We start from the raw sequence: 14,628 nt of genomic DNA, 5'->3' as shown, positions 1-14,628 counted from the left end.
CTACACCGAGAAATTCAGACATGACCACACCAGGGTAGCTCAGGCCCTGTATGCTACACCTGTACATGCACACACCCTTATGTGGTGGAGTGAACTAGAGCTCAGCACTGTTAGGTTCCTCCTGCCTAGCAGATTGAGGTTTGAACTCTGCTCAGACTTATAATTCTAGTGATGTGTTTTAGAAAGATCCTCAAGTATCAAGGAGCACGTTGAAAGGCGCCAGCTATCCCTAAGGACACGGTCTATTAAAAAAGGCCACAACTTCCTCCTGAGGGCACCTGCCTTCACTTAATATCATACTAATAATAAAAGGACATGCACAACCCATCACAATTTTATCAGTTTATTGTATAAATACCCAATACATTATCATTTACTAGAAATTCTCTGTTACTGAATAATCAATCATGTGAAAATAAAATAAGGCATATAATAAAGAAGAGTGGCGGGAGGTACAGCTGTGGAGGGGACGCCCGCCGCGGGAGCTGCTTCCTGAACCAGCGAACTCAACTCTTCCCGGAGACAAGCACTGTCTCTGCTAAACAAACAAACTCACCAAGACAATCATATGTATATGTATATATATTTATATATATATTGGAAAAATAATATATATGCTTAGAAAAATACAAAATATAACCAACGACATTGCCAAGGCGGCACCTCAGCGGAAAACAAATGCTAAAACCTAACGTAGTTAGAAAAATTAAGGATGCGAAATTAAATAAAAGAAGCGTGTTTTCTTTAGCGAGACATTGAGAAGGTCCTAGAGGTGGTCGGGCAGCTGGTGCCCCGCCGGCCGGCCGGAACTACTCTAACGCACTAACGGACGCACACACCCACAATGCAACGCTCGAGTGGCCTGGAAAGTGGCCCCATCTCTGCTTCACACTGGGCCTCGTGTCTTTTGGGTCCTCACTGGGCCAGCACGTCACCGATTCTTTGCAAGGATGCTGCGTTGCCACCACTCGGGGCCTTCATGGCTTACTCTCACGCTGGCCACACCTCTTGCAAGAAAAGGGTTATGGTAGTTCAGACTGCATCTCATTTTCACACACATGGCTCCTGACTTTACTTCCTGGAGTTGAAATGTTTGCAACTAGTGACACTGTCTCAGGTACCGGCAAATGAAGAGGGTGTTCATCCTAAGACAGTGATCACATCAGCAATAGAACACATGAAGCATTTCCATTTCAACTGTGTGACCAAACTCTGAGCTGGACAGATCCATAACCCTTCTGCCTATTCGTCCACCCTCAGACTGGCTGGTGTTGACCCTTGCCCGTACTCGCAGCATATAACGATAAGGAAGTAACCAATCATGGAGTAGGGACTGCCTCTGTATTTGAATATTTCTTTTAGTCTGCCAGATTTGAAGAGGTTCCCACAGCAGTCCTACAAAATGCCCCGTCGGGAGTATAATGAATCGTCTGGGACTCACAGGAGAACTTAAAAGCTGCCAAGAGAAGGTTGGAGCACCCCAGGAGCACTTCCCCTCCTAATACAACACATCCTCCTGCCAGCCACCTGCAACTTTCTTTAGTGTAACCTTTGGGTGGGCTGAGTGAGCCGCTACCCTGTGTGTGCATCTCCTACGCTAAACTTGGAATGTGAGTCACCCTGAAGCTCTCGTCCAACTGCAGCCCAGCCTCCATGTGCCACCAGCCCCACGGCACCGCCACAGTGCCAGAAAAGCCTGGAGAATTTCGGTGATGCTTCGACGGTCCGTAAAAATTAGGTCCATGTAACCGTAAAAAACGAAATTTGAGAGTCCTTCCACTCAGCCCAAGAGGTAGATTAGCAAGTCCAATGGTACACTTGGGATGGTGTGTGGGTGGGTGGGGTGCTTGCTGGGGTGCAGAGGCTGGCTGAGGAGGGGAGGGCGGCCGGGTGGGTGGGCGGCCGGTGCCTAGCAAGGGACAACAATAACTTCCGGGGTCACACACTGTCACTTGACCTACCAAATAACCGACGTTGGAAAAATATGTGATATTGCACATGCAAGTCTGATAAAAGGCTAAAAATAATTCTCTTTACAAAAATTAACAGAGGATTGAAAAGGCAGACCATTTAAAGCAGTTTTGAGACATGAATTAAGTGAATTGCTTGAGTAAATTGTCCATAATTGATCACAATTGAGACAAGGTTAAGTATATTGTCTATAAAAACAGCTCTCTGCATTTTGACCATCCATCTTATAAGTTATGGGACACAAGCACATGACACCACACCAGCTACTCAAAAATTTGGATACCCCGCTGTGCACTTTTATAAAACGTCTGGAATTATATAAAACCTATACGAGTGTGTATTATACAAAGCAAATAACTTTCCTTCCCGAAAAGTTTAAAAAAGGAACTAGGTATCTTAGCTGCAATATTCTTGTTCTTGCTGTTGGTTGGTTGTTGATGATGTCACTATGAGGGAGGAGGGGAGGTGGTGGTGGTGGGGGTTGGGGGGGCTGGAAGAGATAACAGGGAGGTAGAGATGTACTGATATAATGCATTCCGGCACATGGGAGGTTTGGTGAAACGGCAAATGATCTGACCTCCGGCACTCGGCAAAACAACCTACATGTTCCTCAGTGTCAGCGGTGAGCCGGTGCGGGCGCGTCCCAGCACCTCGTTGCCTCACCCTCGGCACTCTCGCTCCCTCGCTGGCACTGTCACACTCGGCCCAAGATTTGTGCACACAGTCACAACACCAGCTGGGGGAAAGGGGGTAAGTTTTTTGTTGCTTTTTTTTTGCCTTTTTTTTGTTTTCTTTTTATAAGTTTTGCAGAATACTGTCGTCACCAACGCCTCAACCATTGTTTTCGGTCACTGTTCAGCGCGCTTCACTGCCCACTGTCCGGCGGTGCGGCAGCTCTGAGCCTCGAAGCTTCGCACACTTTGGATTGTCAGTAAGAAACAGTAGAAAAGTTAATCGTCCTAGGAGGGTTGGCACCACCTACTGGCTGGCAGCGGCGCCACCCTCGCTGCCGCGCGTACGTATATAAACACTATGAGTAATGATTGACAGATAATGTCTTTACAAGGTATCAAAGTATTAAAGTTTTCTTGGCACCGATAATGAGTGCTTTTATAAAATATATCGTATAATAAAAGAGATGCTTATCATTTTGAGCTTAGCCATCTCCCAGGAGTGTTACTATATATTATGTGAGAAGTTTTATAACAGAACGAGTTTGGTCGCTAACTAGTGTTGTCACATAACATGCACAATCAGTGATAACATCAATGATAACAGACAAAAACATCAGCAGGTAGTTAGACTGAGGAGAAGCCCACTTGTGTAACACTATAAAAAGAGGAATCATTATCATTATTAATAGTATCATTATTATTATTATTATCATTGTTATTATTATTATTATTAACATTATTATTATGTACTCTTACCCTTCACATCTTCCATGGGCCAACAAGAGAAACACAATCCGCAGTCTCATCAGGCAGGTTTCTCTCTCTCTCTCTCTCTCTCTCTCTCTCTCTCTCTCTCTCTCTCTCTCTCTCTCTCTCTCTCTCTCTCTCTCTCTTTCGTTCTTTCTTTCATTCTCTCTTTCTTTCTTTCTCTTTTATTTCATTCTTTCTCTCTTTCCTTCTTCTTCCTCATACCCATTCTCTTTCTCTTTCTCTCATACTTTCTCTTTTTCCTTCCTTTTCTCTTTCTATCTCACTGTTTCTCATTTTCTCTCACTATTTCTCTTTCTCTCTCTCTCTCTCTGCTTCATGAGGGTGAAGGTGGTCTCCCGGCCCCGGCACACAGCACCAACACTTAACATCGGGAGGGCCACACCTCTTGACAGCCTCTTTTCCTGTCATTGCGCACCACAACACACACTCGCTGCACTGCAAGGGTCCACGGGGGCGGCCACACTGCTGCCGTCCGGTCGAGGGGGTGTGGGGAGGGGTAGAGGGTGGGTCGGGGGCGCCACCAGCCAAGCGGGCACCTCACACCCACGAGTCCCCGGCCTGCGCGTCGCCCTTGTCCATCAGCACCCCGTTGTTATTGCTGTGGTTGTTGTTATTGTTAGTGTTGTTGTTGTTGTTGTTAGGAGGCCCATGGGAGAAGCTGGGGGAGGCTGCAGGGGAGCCTCCGTACACAGGACCGCTCCAGTCCTCGGCTCCGCCCCCAAGCGTGCCGTACTGGGGTCCCACGCCCTCGTACTGGCGGTTGCGTTTCTTGTCACGATTCACCTTGGCGTAGACTGGCTCTCCGGCCTTGCCCTGGGGGGGGAGGCTAGTGAGCTGCTGCCTTACGTGTGTGAAAGCTCTATGTGACAACTAGATCTTTGTCTCTATGTGTGCTCTAGTGGTGCATCATTCTCAGCAGGAGAGTCCCTGGTCAGGTGCTGTCTCTTCTACATATATCAGTTTATCTAATGAAAAATTGCTACTTCAGTTCTAGTATTTCAAGTATGTGGTAAAGGGTCAATTAACTATAGCTAATGAATTTCATATAAGCAGTAACTTTGTTAAGACTAGTTTTTAATACATTAATCTATTAATCAATAAAGTATGGATGTATTTTCATATGAACTCATCTTTAATGTATTAATTTCCACAACATTAGTTCACTGAAAACTCAACAAGTGTGTCCTGCCCATGATGAGTGTATCACCACGACACACACTACAGCATTACACGCACCACCTTCAAGTGATGTGAAGTTTTAAGCAATTAAAATCTTGATCAGACTTAAATGTAACATTCAAGTAAATGAAATCTACAATTACAATATACAAAAGGCAGAGTTAGGCATAATTACTATACACATACAAAGACAAAACAGAGGTGTTAGAGATTAGAGTAGAAAGATTTAAAAGCCACAGACAAAGAAGACAAAAGAAGCCATCCAACTGACCATCCGACTAACCAATGATTACATGAGCGCTGGGTTAGTGCTGTGGGACTCCAATGTCCTAGGGAGGGAGAGAGAGAAAGACGGGTTAAGCCAGCAGGTCACCGCTGACGCCGGTGGCAAGCTCACAACAATACTGTGCAGGCAGCTCTTACCTATGAGGAAGCCTGGCCTAGCTTACAAAGATCTCCGACAGCCTTTGGTTTGCCTCAAGTGCTACTCAAGGTATAACTCAACACTACTTCAGTCTACAGAGATATTCTTCAAAGTTACTCTTCCAAACCATCTTTACTTTACTGGAAAAAGATGACTTCAAACAAGAGACTTATGGGACTTGAAGCTGAAAAGAGAGTCTAAAGAATGCAAGTGGAACAACAGTCTTGGTGTTGACATCAAGGACTACTGAACAAAAGCTTGAGTCTGCAGAAGAGATGCAAAGACTTAAACACTGAACGGTCTCTTGGATATTTGTACTTTGTAAAAATATCAAAGTAATGGAAATTGTCTGTTTTCTCTTCTGGTTTGGATAGCTGTGCTGACCCAACTGTTTGGCCTGAGAGATGAACAAGGGCTAGTGACAGGTAAAGCCTTCAAATACTGTGAGGTCCGGAGACACCTGGCAGCTATGTGTCACTGTATCTCTTTACTCACTGTCAAAAAGAAAGAGAATAACCCATTAACATGTACATCATATTCTAAATAGTAGCTTATTGCATACACATTTTCCTAGAGAGTATTTTGATACTTCTACTCTATAAATATATGAACCATTATCACAAGTAATGGGGCATCATGCAAAAATATAAATATTATGATGAAATATTTCTATGTTATGACAGACTACCTGTGCTACACTACAAGGAAGGTGACCTCACAGACACATGCTCTCAATGTGTGGGAGACTTGACAGGAACAATTGTGGTTCAAAGTTTTGGAAAACCGAGGCAAAAAAAATGAGACTTAGAATACCGATCCACCAATAGTGGCCATTTGTACGTGATTGTTTGGAACCAAAGATTTTGAAAGCAATTTTGAGACAAAGGATGGAATTCTGCAACTATTGGAGCCAAAAGTAACAATTGACGACCTCTCGGAATAGAAAGCAATGGCAGACAGCCCAGGAGACTTACGTGTGACAACCGGCAATGTGCAGTTCAGGAGAGGAAGCTCTTTGAAACATCTTCAAATTCAGTACCAAGTGAGTGAGTGCGGCTCGTTCAAAGTCATGCAACAAGGGTGCCGCAACGGTTAGTTAGTCCGGCCCAAGAGAGAGAGCATGCAACCCACTGCACGGCCCACCACACCAACACCACAGCAACACACGGGGAGGGGGGAGGGGAGGGGCAGGGGGAAGCCAAGCACACCAACAAAACACCCCAGAAAATATTTGAGTTGTTCCATTTATTGATTGTGCAGCAAAGTAAGAGAACAAAATAACTGAAATCAACACCTTTGCTTTCATTTCGTCTTCTTCATTTTCTCCTAATTAGACAATGCCTTTTGCCTTTTTAGACTTCAAACAAATTTAGAGTTTGTGCGAGGATCAGCGAATGTGTGATTACTGGCGTGGGCATGCAGGTGTGTGGCCTCACCCTCACTACCACCGAGGGGAGGGAAAGGGAGGAAGGGGAGGGAAGGGAAGGGGAGGGGAAGAGTTGGGTTACATGCGTGGCCTGATATGACCTACAAATAATCTTATAATTACCTGAACTTATTCACGGAAATATCTCTGCTTAAAACTCATCACACAAACATTGATACAGATGAACGCATATCTAAATACCTGATACAAATGTTTAAAATAACTTTAGCAGAAATTACATCATATATACTTCCTGACATTTATGCTTTTTATACCTGACTTATGATTAAATATGATCTACAGACTAAGCCATGGTAAAGGAGTATACTGCATCATTTATTTTAGGACAAAGCTGAAAATTTGAACTAATTACCAAGTACTTGAAATAAATGTCCATGCATTGAACTTTTTCTGCTAATATATGAAAACAATCTATATAATGACTTCATAAAAACACTTTCCAGGTGGAGCCAAAAATACACTGACACAAAATAGCAACATAATACTCTTGACATGATGGCTAGGCTCTGACACCTGTCCTGAGACTGTCCGCTGCGAGGCTTTAGCTCTGAAGGACAACGGTGAAGCTCTCGAGTCTTGCGGAGGCACAGAACCTTCCCTGCCTCTGCCTGGCCATGGCACAGCACCCTCAGGAGCCTCTCAGTGGTGAGGAAAGAAGGGGAGAAGATGACAGATGAACTGAGAGAGAAAAAAGGTGCGGGGGGGAGGGTGTGGGGGCAGGTGTTGGTGTGGCTGGTGGGGGGAGGAGGTCACCTACCTGGACAGGTGGGTACAGTCTTACCCCGCCCGCTGGAGCCCCTATCCCGCCCCCGCTGCCATAGCCCATGTCGGCCATGGGCACCTCCTGACCCTGCAAGATGGAGAGCAGGAGAAAATTAAACTAAGAGGCTGAGTTTACTGAGTGAGGACAAGTACAAAGGAATGGAATATGTGAGACTTATTTATACACCTTGGTTTTCAGTACACATTTCTTTGATTGCTATTTAACTCTGTCAAAAACATATTCGCCACAAATGTCAATGCTCGTAAAAGACAAACAGCTGATTAATACTATCCATAAATGTTTCAAAATAAATATGGAATGGCCAATTAAGAAAACATATACGTATTAGTAATTAACTGTGCTTTCCAACAGGAACTATAACCTTAGTAATAAATTTGCCCCCCCATGAAGCCTTGTCTGGTCTGGTTCATGGCCGCAAACCCTCACCTGCGCATACATCTGGTGGGACTTGCCCTGGCCCCTCTGGATGGTGCGGTCTTCGTAGCGCGTGCCGCCCTGGGAGGCCATGGGGCGGTTGAGGGTGTTGTTGGCCGTCGGGGAGTTGGCACCGCCCGAGGCTGCATTGCGAGCGGCTACACTCTTGCTAACAAAGTCTTGCTCCTTCCAGCCGGTCTTCTTGTACACTTCCCGAAGCTCCTGGTGACCCCACATTGAGAACAGCACCTGAAACAAACACACACATATATGTAAAGCGATTGGCTGTTGTGGAGAGTACGATGTGACTGATTGACTGATTGATTGGGGTATTGTAATGTTGCTACAAGACTGTGTGGGTGATAAGTCAGTCCCCTTTCGTGATGCTTTAAACATGTCCAATAATACTGTCCCAAGAAAGGTACGCAAAATATTAGGGGGTACTGTCTCACTCTCTCTCTCTGCCACTTTTTCTCTTCCATAAAGCTTTAAACATGTCCAACAATACGAGGTATGCAAAAATTCAGGGAGTGCTTTATTGCTTCATTCTCCCTTACTCTCTTTCTTGCCCTCCCATCAGTACCTGTGAGGCAAACTTGACCACCCTGACGGAGTAGCGGCCCCGGTGGCGAGTCATGTTGACCAGCCGCTCCACGCCGCCCACGTCCAGCAGCGAGCGGGAGAACTCAGCGCTCTTCTTGATGACCTCGTTGAGCGTGGCGAGGACGGCGGCGATGGTCTCGTCGCTCGTGCCGCTGTCGTGGGTGTTCCCTGAGGGCAGCTTCTGGACCAGGTCCCTCATGGCGTATTTACCTGTGGCATGGATAGCAATGGGTTAAGGGTGCGGGGTTTTTCATAGGTGTTTGTATGAGTTCAGTTTCCATGGTCGTCAGGAGTGGAAGAGACTCGTAGCCTGTCCAAGCCCATGAGGGAATATAAGAATGTTAAGCAAGAAAAAGAAAAAAAGATGAAAAAGTAGAAAAAGAAGTCTACACATCCTTTCTCTTTTTCTTATGGATGTTTGTATAAGTTCAGTTTACACGTTCATCAAGAGTGGGAGGGAACATGGAGAGGAACAGTGCAACAAGACTTGGAGGTGTTAGAGATAGAGGAAGGATTAGCACTGGACCGAGCAAGATGGAGGAGGATAACTGAAAGTCCAACCCCAAAAATAGAAGATGGACTATAAACTAAGAGGAAGAAGGAGAATAAGTCAAAAGTGGGAGCGACTCATAGCCCATTCAACCCCATAAAGAAATATAGGGACGATAAACAAGAAGAGGAAGACGAAAAAGAAGGAGCTTACACATATTCCTTCTCTCACTCACACACCGACACACACCCACACACCCACACACACAGCCTCACCAATAAGCTCCTTGTTGCGCTGATCAATAGCCAGGTTGCGGAGTGCCGTAGCGACTGCACACACCACACGGTCCACCTCCATCCGTAGCAGCTCCACCAGGATGGGCAGACCCTTCTCCTTCCTGACCGCGGCGCGCACGTCTATGCTAGGCTGCCAGTAGCACGCCGCCAGGTTCTGAAGGGCTCCTGCTGCTGCCTCGAGGGTTTCTGGGTTGCTACAGTCTGACAGGAGTGCTAGGTATGGTCCCACCACCTACAGGGATGGATGGTAAGATGACGAATCAGTTTATTTACACTTGAATTCTCACTTCGGTCGACTTATTGCATTCATACTTTTCATTCTCATTGCGCATTTATGTTTCTCAGTCTAATATTTTCCTTAAGCTAAATTAAAATATCATGAGAAACTCTACTTTTTAACCTGACAAGCCTTGAGAAGAATTTACTATAGTGTGACTGTTCATTAATTCGAGATGATGTCTGTTTGAAAGTAAAACAAAACAAAAAACAAAAAGTAAGATGGGTAAAGAGGCAGAATCTAACAGAATAAAAGGATCCATTGACTGTGCAGTACCCTGGGAATTAAAGAAACCTAATGACTTATAAGGAGGAAAACAGAGAGACAGAGATAGACAGAAGTCAACAAAATGAAAGGATGCACTGACTAGGAATTCACAGAACCATTGCGACTTACAACTTCTGGCTGCCACAGGAGCTCCATGCCCCGCAGAGGCTCGGTGCGCGGCCCTGTTGCCCTCGTGCCCCCGCTGCTCTCCTTCACCGCCCCACCCATCGCCTCCTTCTTCTTCCGGCTCCCCCCGAAGCAACCCAGATTGTCACCTGTGGACGAGGTGGTGTTGGTGGACTGCACATACGCACACACACACACACACACACACACACATACACGCTAATAAATCAACATTATATTCACACATATACTAAGGATACAATGATAGTGTTGAAACTATACACAACCTACTGCTACTGACAAAGTAATTAGTTAAAATTTATATGAAAATTGTTATGCAGAAACAATACAACTTATCAACTAATAAAACAATATTTACATTTTCCTCCTAATGGTAATACTGAGTTCTTATGATATGAATAGACATGAAACACTTCAGATCTGAGAAAACTTCAACAAAATTTAGTGGTCATACTTACTTTGTTACCTCACTTAATAGTAACTTAACAAATACACATGAGATAATATTTACAAGTATCCTCTGCAACCCTACTCAGCTTGACGATACATGTGACTCACGGTCAAATAAACTTCAGTGACAAAAATACAGCAAGGAGAAACTAATCTTACATAAATCCCTGATGACATTCCACTTACAACTCCACCAGTGTCAACATGTCATCTGCATTTGGGTGTCAAAAAAAAAAAACAAAAAATAAAAAAAAACTTAGTAATTTAGCTAACAAAACAGAACTCTGAAGATGCTTATGAATGTCAAACTTATGCCGATGGTGACCTTAGTGTTGCTATGGCCTGTGCCGAGACTAACTCTGATAATCAACTCCAGTAATGTCTTGGTCCTCACTACACTACAAGACTGCCAGATGCAAGCCAGTAGTATGTGTTGACAAATTTACCTCTGCCTATGTTTCTAAATAAGCAAAGCAACTCTCTCTACATGATGCTGACTGGCCACTGGTTTGCACTACATCTCAGGCAGGGGAGCGAGGGACCGGAGACTGATAGCAATGATGACCGGGGGAATGAGCGACAGAAGTATTAGTGATCAGAAACTCTTGTGTGACAGCGACAGCAGAAAAAATGTTTGCAGTGAGATTCTTGGACAGTATTATGCTGGTGAAGATAGCTTAATGTTTCCAAGGTTTACCAGAGACAACATACATAACCTATTTGTAATCTGAAGACATAATAACCTCCTATTTGAGCATGAGAGTGAGTGGGAGCAGTCTAGTGTCAATATAAATGCCTACCCTCTTTACAATAGCACTATGGGCCGTATTCAGCGTTGCCAGATCATCATACTCCAAGCATCGTATTTTTCAGTTTCTGGACCCACAACTAATGCGAAAAAATAGACACACATTAGTAATTAACCATTTCGACGGTTATTATTAATGAATCTAGCTGTTGGGGTGGAGGAAACAGTTTTGGGGTCGGAAATCGGAAAATGTAATAGGCTGAGGATGACAATCTGGCACCACTGGCCATAATATAAGTTGAATCCGAGAAGTTTCGAGTCCATACAGAGTTATTCATCCCGAACTTCTACAGGGACCCAAAACTTCTTGGATTCGACTTGTAATACGGCCCTATACCTGAACTGATGATGATAAGTAAAAAATGCACTTCACATGATGGTCACTACACAAAACACAACACCTGAACACCGAGACACACAACACAGGTCACACTCCTCCGTTGCGTCGCAGGCCATCCTCAGGACTCCGTTTTCTGAGGCAGCGCCAGTGTGTGAAGGAGAGTGGGAGGGGGGAGACTACACTACCAAGATAAAAAGTCGGGGACATTATTACACAATTTTGGGAAGGATGTGACGGGAGGGCTACAAAAAACACCCAACAAAAGAGGAAGGTTGGTGAGTAACTGAGGACGGACCACTGTGTTTACTTGGGGGTATAGGAACAGGGCAGTTTGTTAAAGTTGGGAAAAAAACGATGGGAAGGATATTTGGGGAAGCTGTGTGAATGACCACTAACTGTGTGGCCTCTATGGGAGTCCAAGTGTTGGGAGATCAAACTTTTACCCATGAAAATACGTTTGGTGGAGCGGGGGAAAATTCTCGCTTCAAGAAATGGAGGACATGAGGGAAATGGGGAGGACTTGTAACTGGCCAGTGGGGCAAACCAGAAAGTTAAACTAATGATATCAAGGATCATTGTTTTGAGGGGAAAATTAAACTGTTCAAGTGTCTACAGAAAAGAAAATCCAATGTCCACAGTATCCCACTCATACAAGACACGACCATCCCTGACGAGAGTTGACTGTAGGTGAAATGACTCAGTGTGACGATGAGTGGAAGGAAACATTCAATCAACGGACAGTGGTAAAGTGGAGGGCAGCAAGAGGTGGTGATAATGACAGGTGGTGGAGAGGTGGACTGATGGAGACGCAGCAGTGCCGGATTGTCGTACTCAGCTGCTTATTTATTTATTTATTTATTTTTTTACGACAAAGGAGACAGCTCAAGGGCACACAAAAAAGGAAACAATAATAAAAAAAGCCCGCTACTTGCTGCTCCTAAAGAATCCCGATTTCCTACTCAAAAACTGTCTTCTGGGCCCCAATAAGGAAACTCATTTATCGTTATCGTTAAAAGAGTTGGATCCTGATGTCTCTTAGTAATAGTTAGGCGTCAGAAACCAGTAAATACTATGCTCTGAGTACGATAACCTGGCAATGGTGATGGAGAGGTGGGTTGATGGAGAGGCGAGTTGATGGGAAAGAGAAGCAGCTCATTCCACCAGGCATCATTATTACGGACACCAACCAATATCGGCCAAGGGGAGCCAGGGTCATCCCTACAGCTTGGGGGAAGGGGGAGGGGCAGGAGTGAGTGTGGGGCTGGGAGGACGAGACTAATAAGCCAATAAACACTTGAAAATACCTGAAGCGGATGGGTGGTGGTTCTTGCTAAACGTGGGTAGTGTAAAATATGCCTTTTTTGATGCAGCAATATTATAAACTATCAATACCAGGCCAGTTCATGTCATATACGTGGAGTAATAGTAATGGTAACGATAAATACATTCAGTGGTGTAAATGTATACAAGAGTTATACATCTGAAAAGCAAAGGTTTATCAAAGGGAGTAAAGAACACTGAGGAAAACAAGCCATGCGAAAATGTTCTACTGAGATACGATGACAGGGGATTAAAAACATGCTGGTGGGTCGGCATACAGGAAGGGCAGCCACGAAACCTTGCAACACGAACAAACACACTGCCGAGAAGAAATGGGTAGCCTACACCTCTCGCTCTTAACCCGGTAGCAGCGGGGATCATGTTTCTTAATGGTCCCTCCAAACGAGAAAAATGAGAAAAAATCATCCCTCACACAAACCATTTCATAACATATATCAAAGCATTTGTGATCAGATTATGTATCATCTATTTTTTGGGGGTTATTTCATGGCACAAATTTGGCCCGTCGCTGCTACACGGTAAAGCCACAAATTTGTCCCGTCGCTGCTACACGGTAAAGCCACAAATTTGGCCCGTCGCTGATACCGGGTTAAGACGGATGCCTGGCAAGTATTCTCACCATCTAGGTTGCCATACAGACACACACATACATCTCTGTGTACATAAATGCAAACATACTGCTTCTGTCTTTCAAATCCTGTTACATCAAGAAGCAGATATGGCAGCCAAATACAAGTAGTCTGTGACAAATGAGGACATCTTAAAATATTACCTGAAAACGAGCAAAAATAAATGCAATACAAATGAAAGCAAATAATAATATGATACTGCTGTAAAGGATAAGAAAATTAAAACTGAGAGACGAGCACAAACAATAAGGTAAGAGGGCAGCGGCAGCATCAAGTGTGAGGGAGGCTGTGCAGGAAAAAGGGGTGAGAACAACGGTGGCAGCGGCCCGCCAGCCATCACCGGGACACAGACACAACTCAGCCCGAAATTGACCTCTCTTTTGGCCTCTTTGTGAGTTAGTGAGGCAGCCCTGCAGGGGGAAGAACAGCTGTGATAGTTTTTTTTTATCTTTTTTTTAGGGGCAGTGTTTAGTGGGCTTTTTTTTCTATACCTTTTTTTTTTATGCCCTTGAGCTGTTTCCTTTCCTGTGTAAAAAAAAAAAAAAAAAAAAACACTATCACAGCTGTTCTTCCCCACGCAGGGCTGCCTCACTAACCCACAAAGAGGCTGTCAAGATAAAGTACAACACAAAAGCTAAAACTCTGGTTCTCAATATTGTTTGTTCACATGTGGGAGTAACTTTAATAATAGTATTTTCAAATTCCATTCTTAACCAATATCTCATCATGAATCTTTCTTCAGTCCCCCATAAAAGACTAAATGGATATTGACTAAATTATGCACAAAAACTCACTACCATACATATACGATTTTAAACAGAACATTTTACTGAAACGAACGAGGAAGTTCAAACAACTAAGTGAGAAAATCGTCATGACCTATTTTCATTCCCGTGATGGCTGGACGGGGCCGGGTCAGGGCAGGCCAACACACACAGACACACACAACCCAGGGGAGGATCCAGGATGCTCTGCCACAGGGGCTATCCATGATCATCCTCAGAGCTCAACACAGGAGGGAGGCGGAAGTATCTTTTCCCCTCACCCAAAGAGAAGGGACTTGTTTTCCCTAAGAGGACACTCAGTAATTTTCTCAGTTATGTAGAAGGCTGTACAACATTCTTGTGTAACAACACTTCTGGGTTCCTTAATGTCATTTATTTAAAAGTTATCCTGGCTATAGCTCTGGTCATGGCCACCTGGATCCCCCCCTGACTCAACCATGCTGCAAAACAACGCCACTGTCGTCCATCACCAGCCTGGGGTTGAGCCGAGGGGCAAGGCAGGGAAGGGAACAGAGGATGGCTTGAGGACAG

The 14,628-nt window shown here is 44.5% G+C and overlaps 1 protein-coding gene across 26 annotated transcripts in view; it reads right to left on the bottom strand.

Annotated features, from left to right (window-relative positions):
• Nucleotides 1-330: 330 nt before the first annotated feature.
• Nucleotides 331-14,628, bottom strand: part of LOC127008297 (catenin delta-2-like) — a 135,980-nt gene continuing 121,682 nt past the window's right edge. For 22 of the 26 annotated variants that reach the window (XM_050880119.1, XM_050880120.1, XM_050880131.1 and 19 more), the window contains 6 exons: nucleotides 9,727-9,872; nucleotides 9,033-9,285; nucleotides 8,248-8,477; nucleotides 7,677-7,913; nucleotides 7,224-7,316; nucleotides 331-4,229 (listed from right to left, as the gene is read on the bottom strand). In XM_050880119.1, coding sequence (XP_050736076.1) covers nucleotides 3,954-4,229; nucleotides 7,224-7,316; nucleotides 7,677-7,913; nucleotides 8,248-8,477; nucleotides 9,033-9,285; nucleotides 9,727-9,872 — 1,235 coding nt within the window. In that variant the 3' untranslated portion in view covers nucleotides 331-3,953. Of the gene's footprint in view, nucleotides 4,230-4,866; nucleotides 4,925-7,223; nucleotides 7,317-7,676; nucleotides 7,914-8,247; nucleotides 8,478-9,032; nucleotides 9,286-9,726; nucleotides 9,873-14,628 lie in introns of all 26 variants that reach the window. The other 4 variants (XM_050880111.1, XM_050880112.1, XM_050880113.1 and 1 more) reach the window with 4 other exon arrangements.

This window comes from Eriocheir sinensis, chromosome 37 (assembly GCF_024679095.1).
Source record: "Eriocheir sinensis breed Jianghai 21 chromosome 37, ASM2467909v1, whole genome shotgun sequence".
In the NCBI taxonomy this organism is placed as follows: domain Eukaryota; kingdom Metazoa; phylum Arthropoda; class Malacostraca; order Decapoda; family Varunidae; genus Eriocheir; species Eriocheir sinensis.
This window is presented reverse-complemented; position numbering and strand designations above follow the sequence as displayed.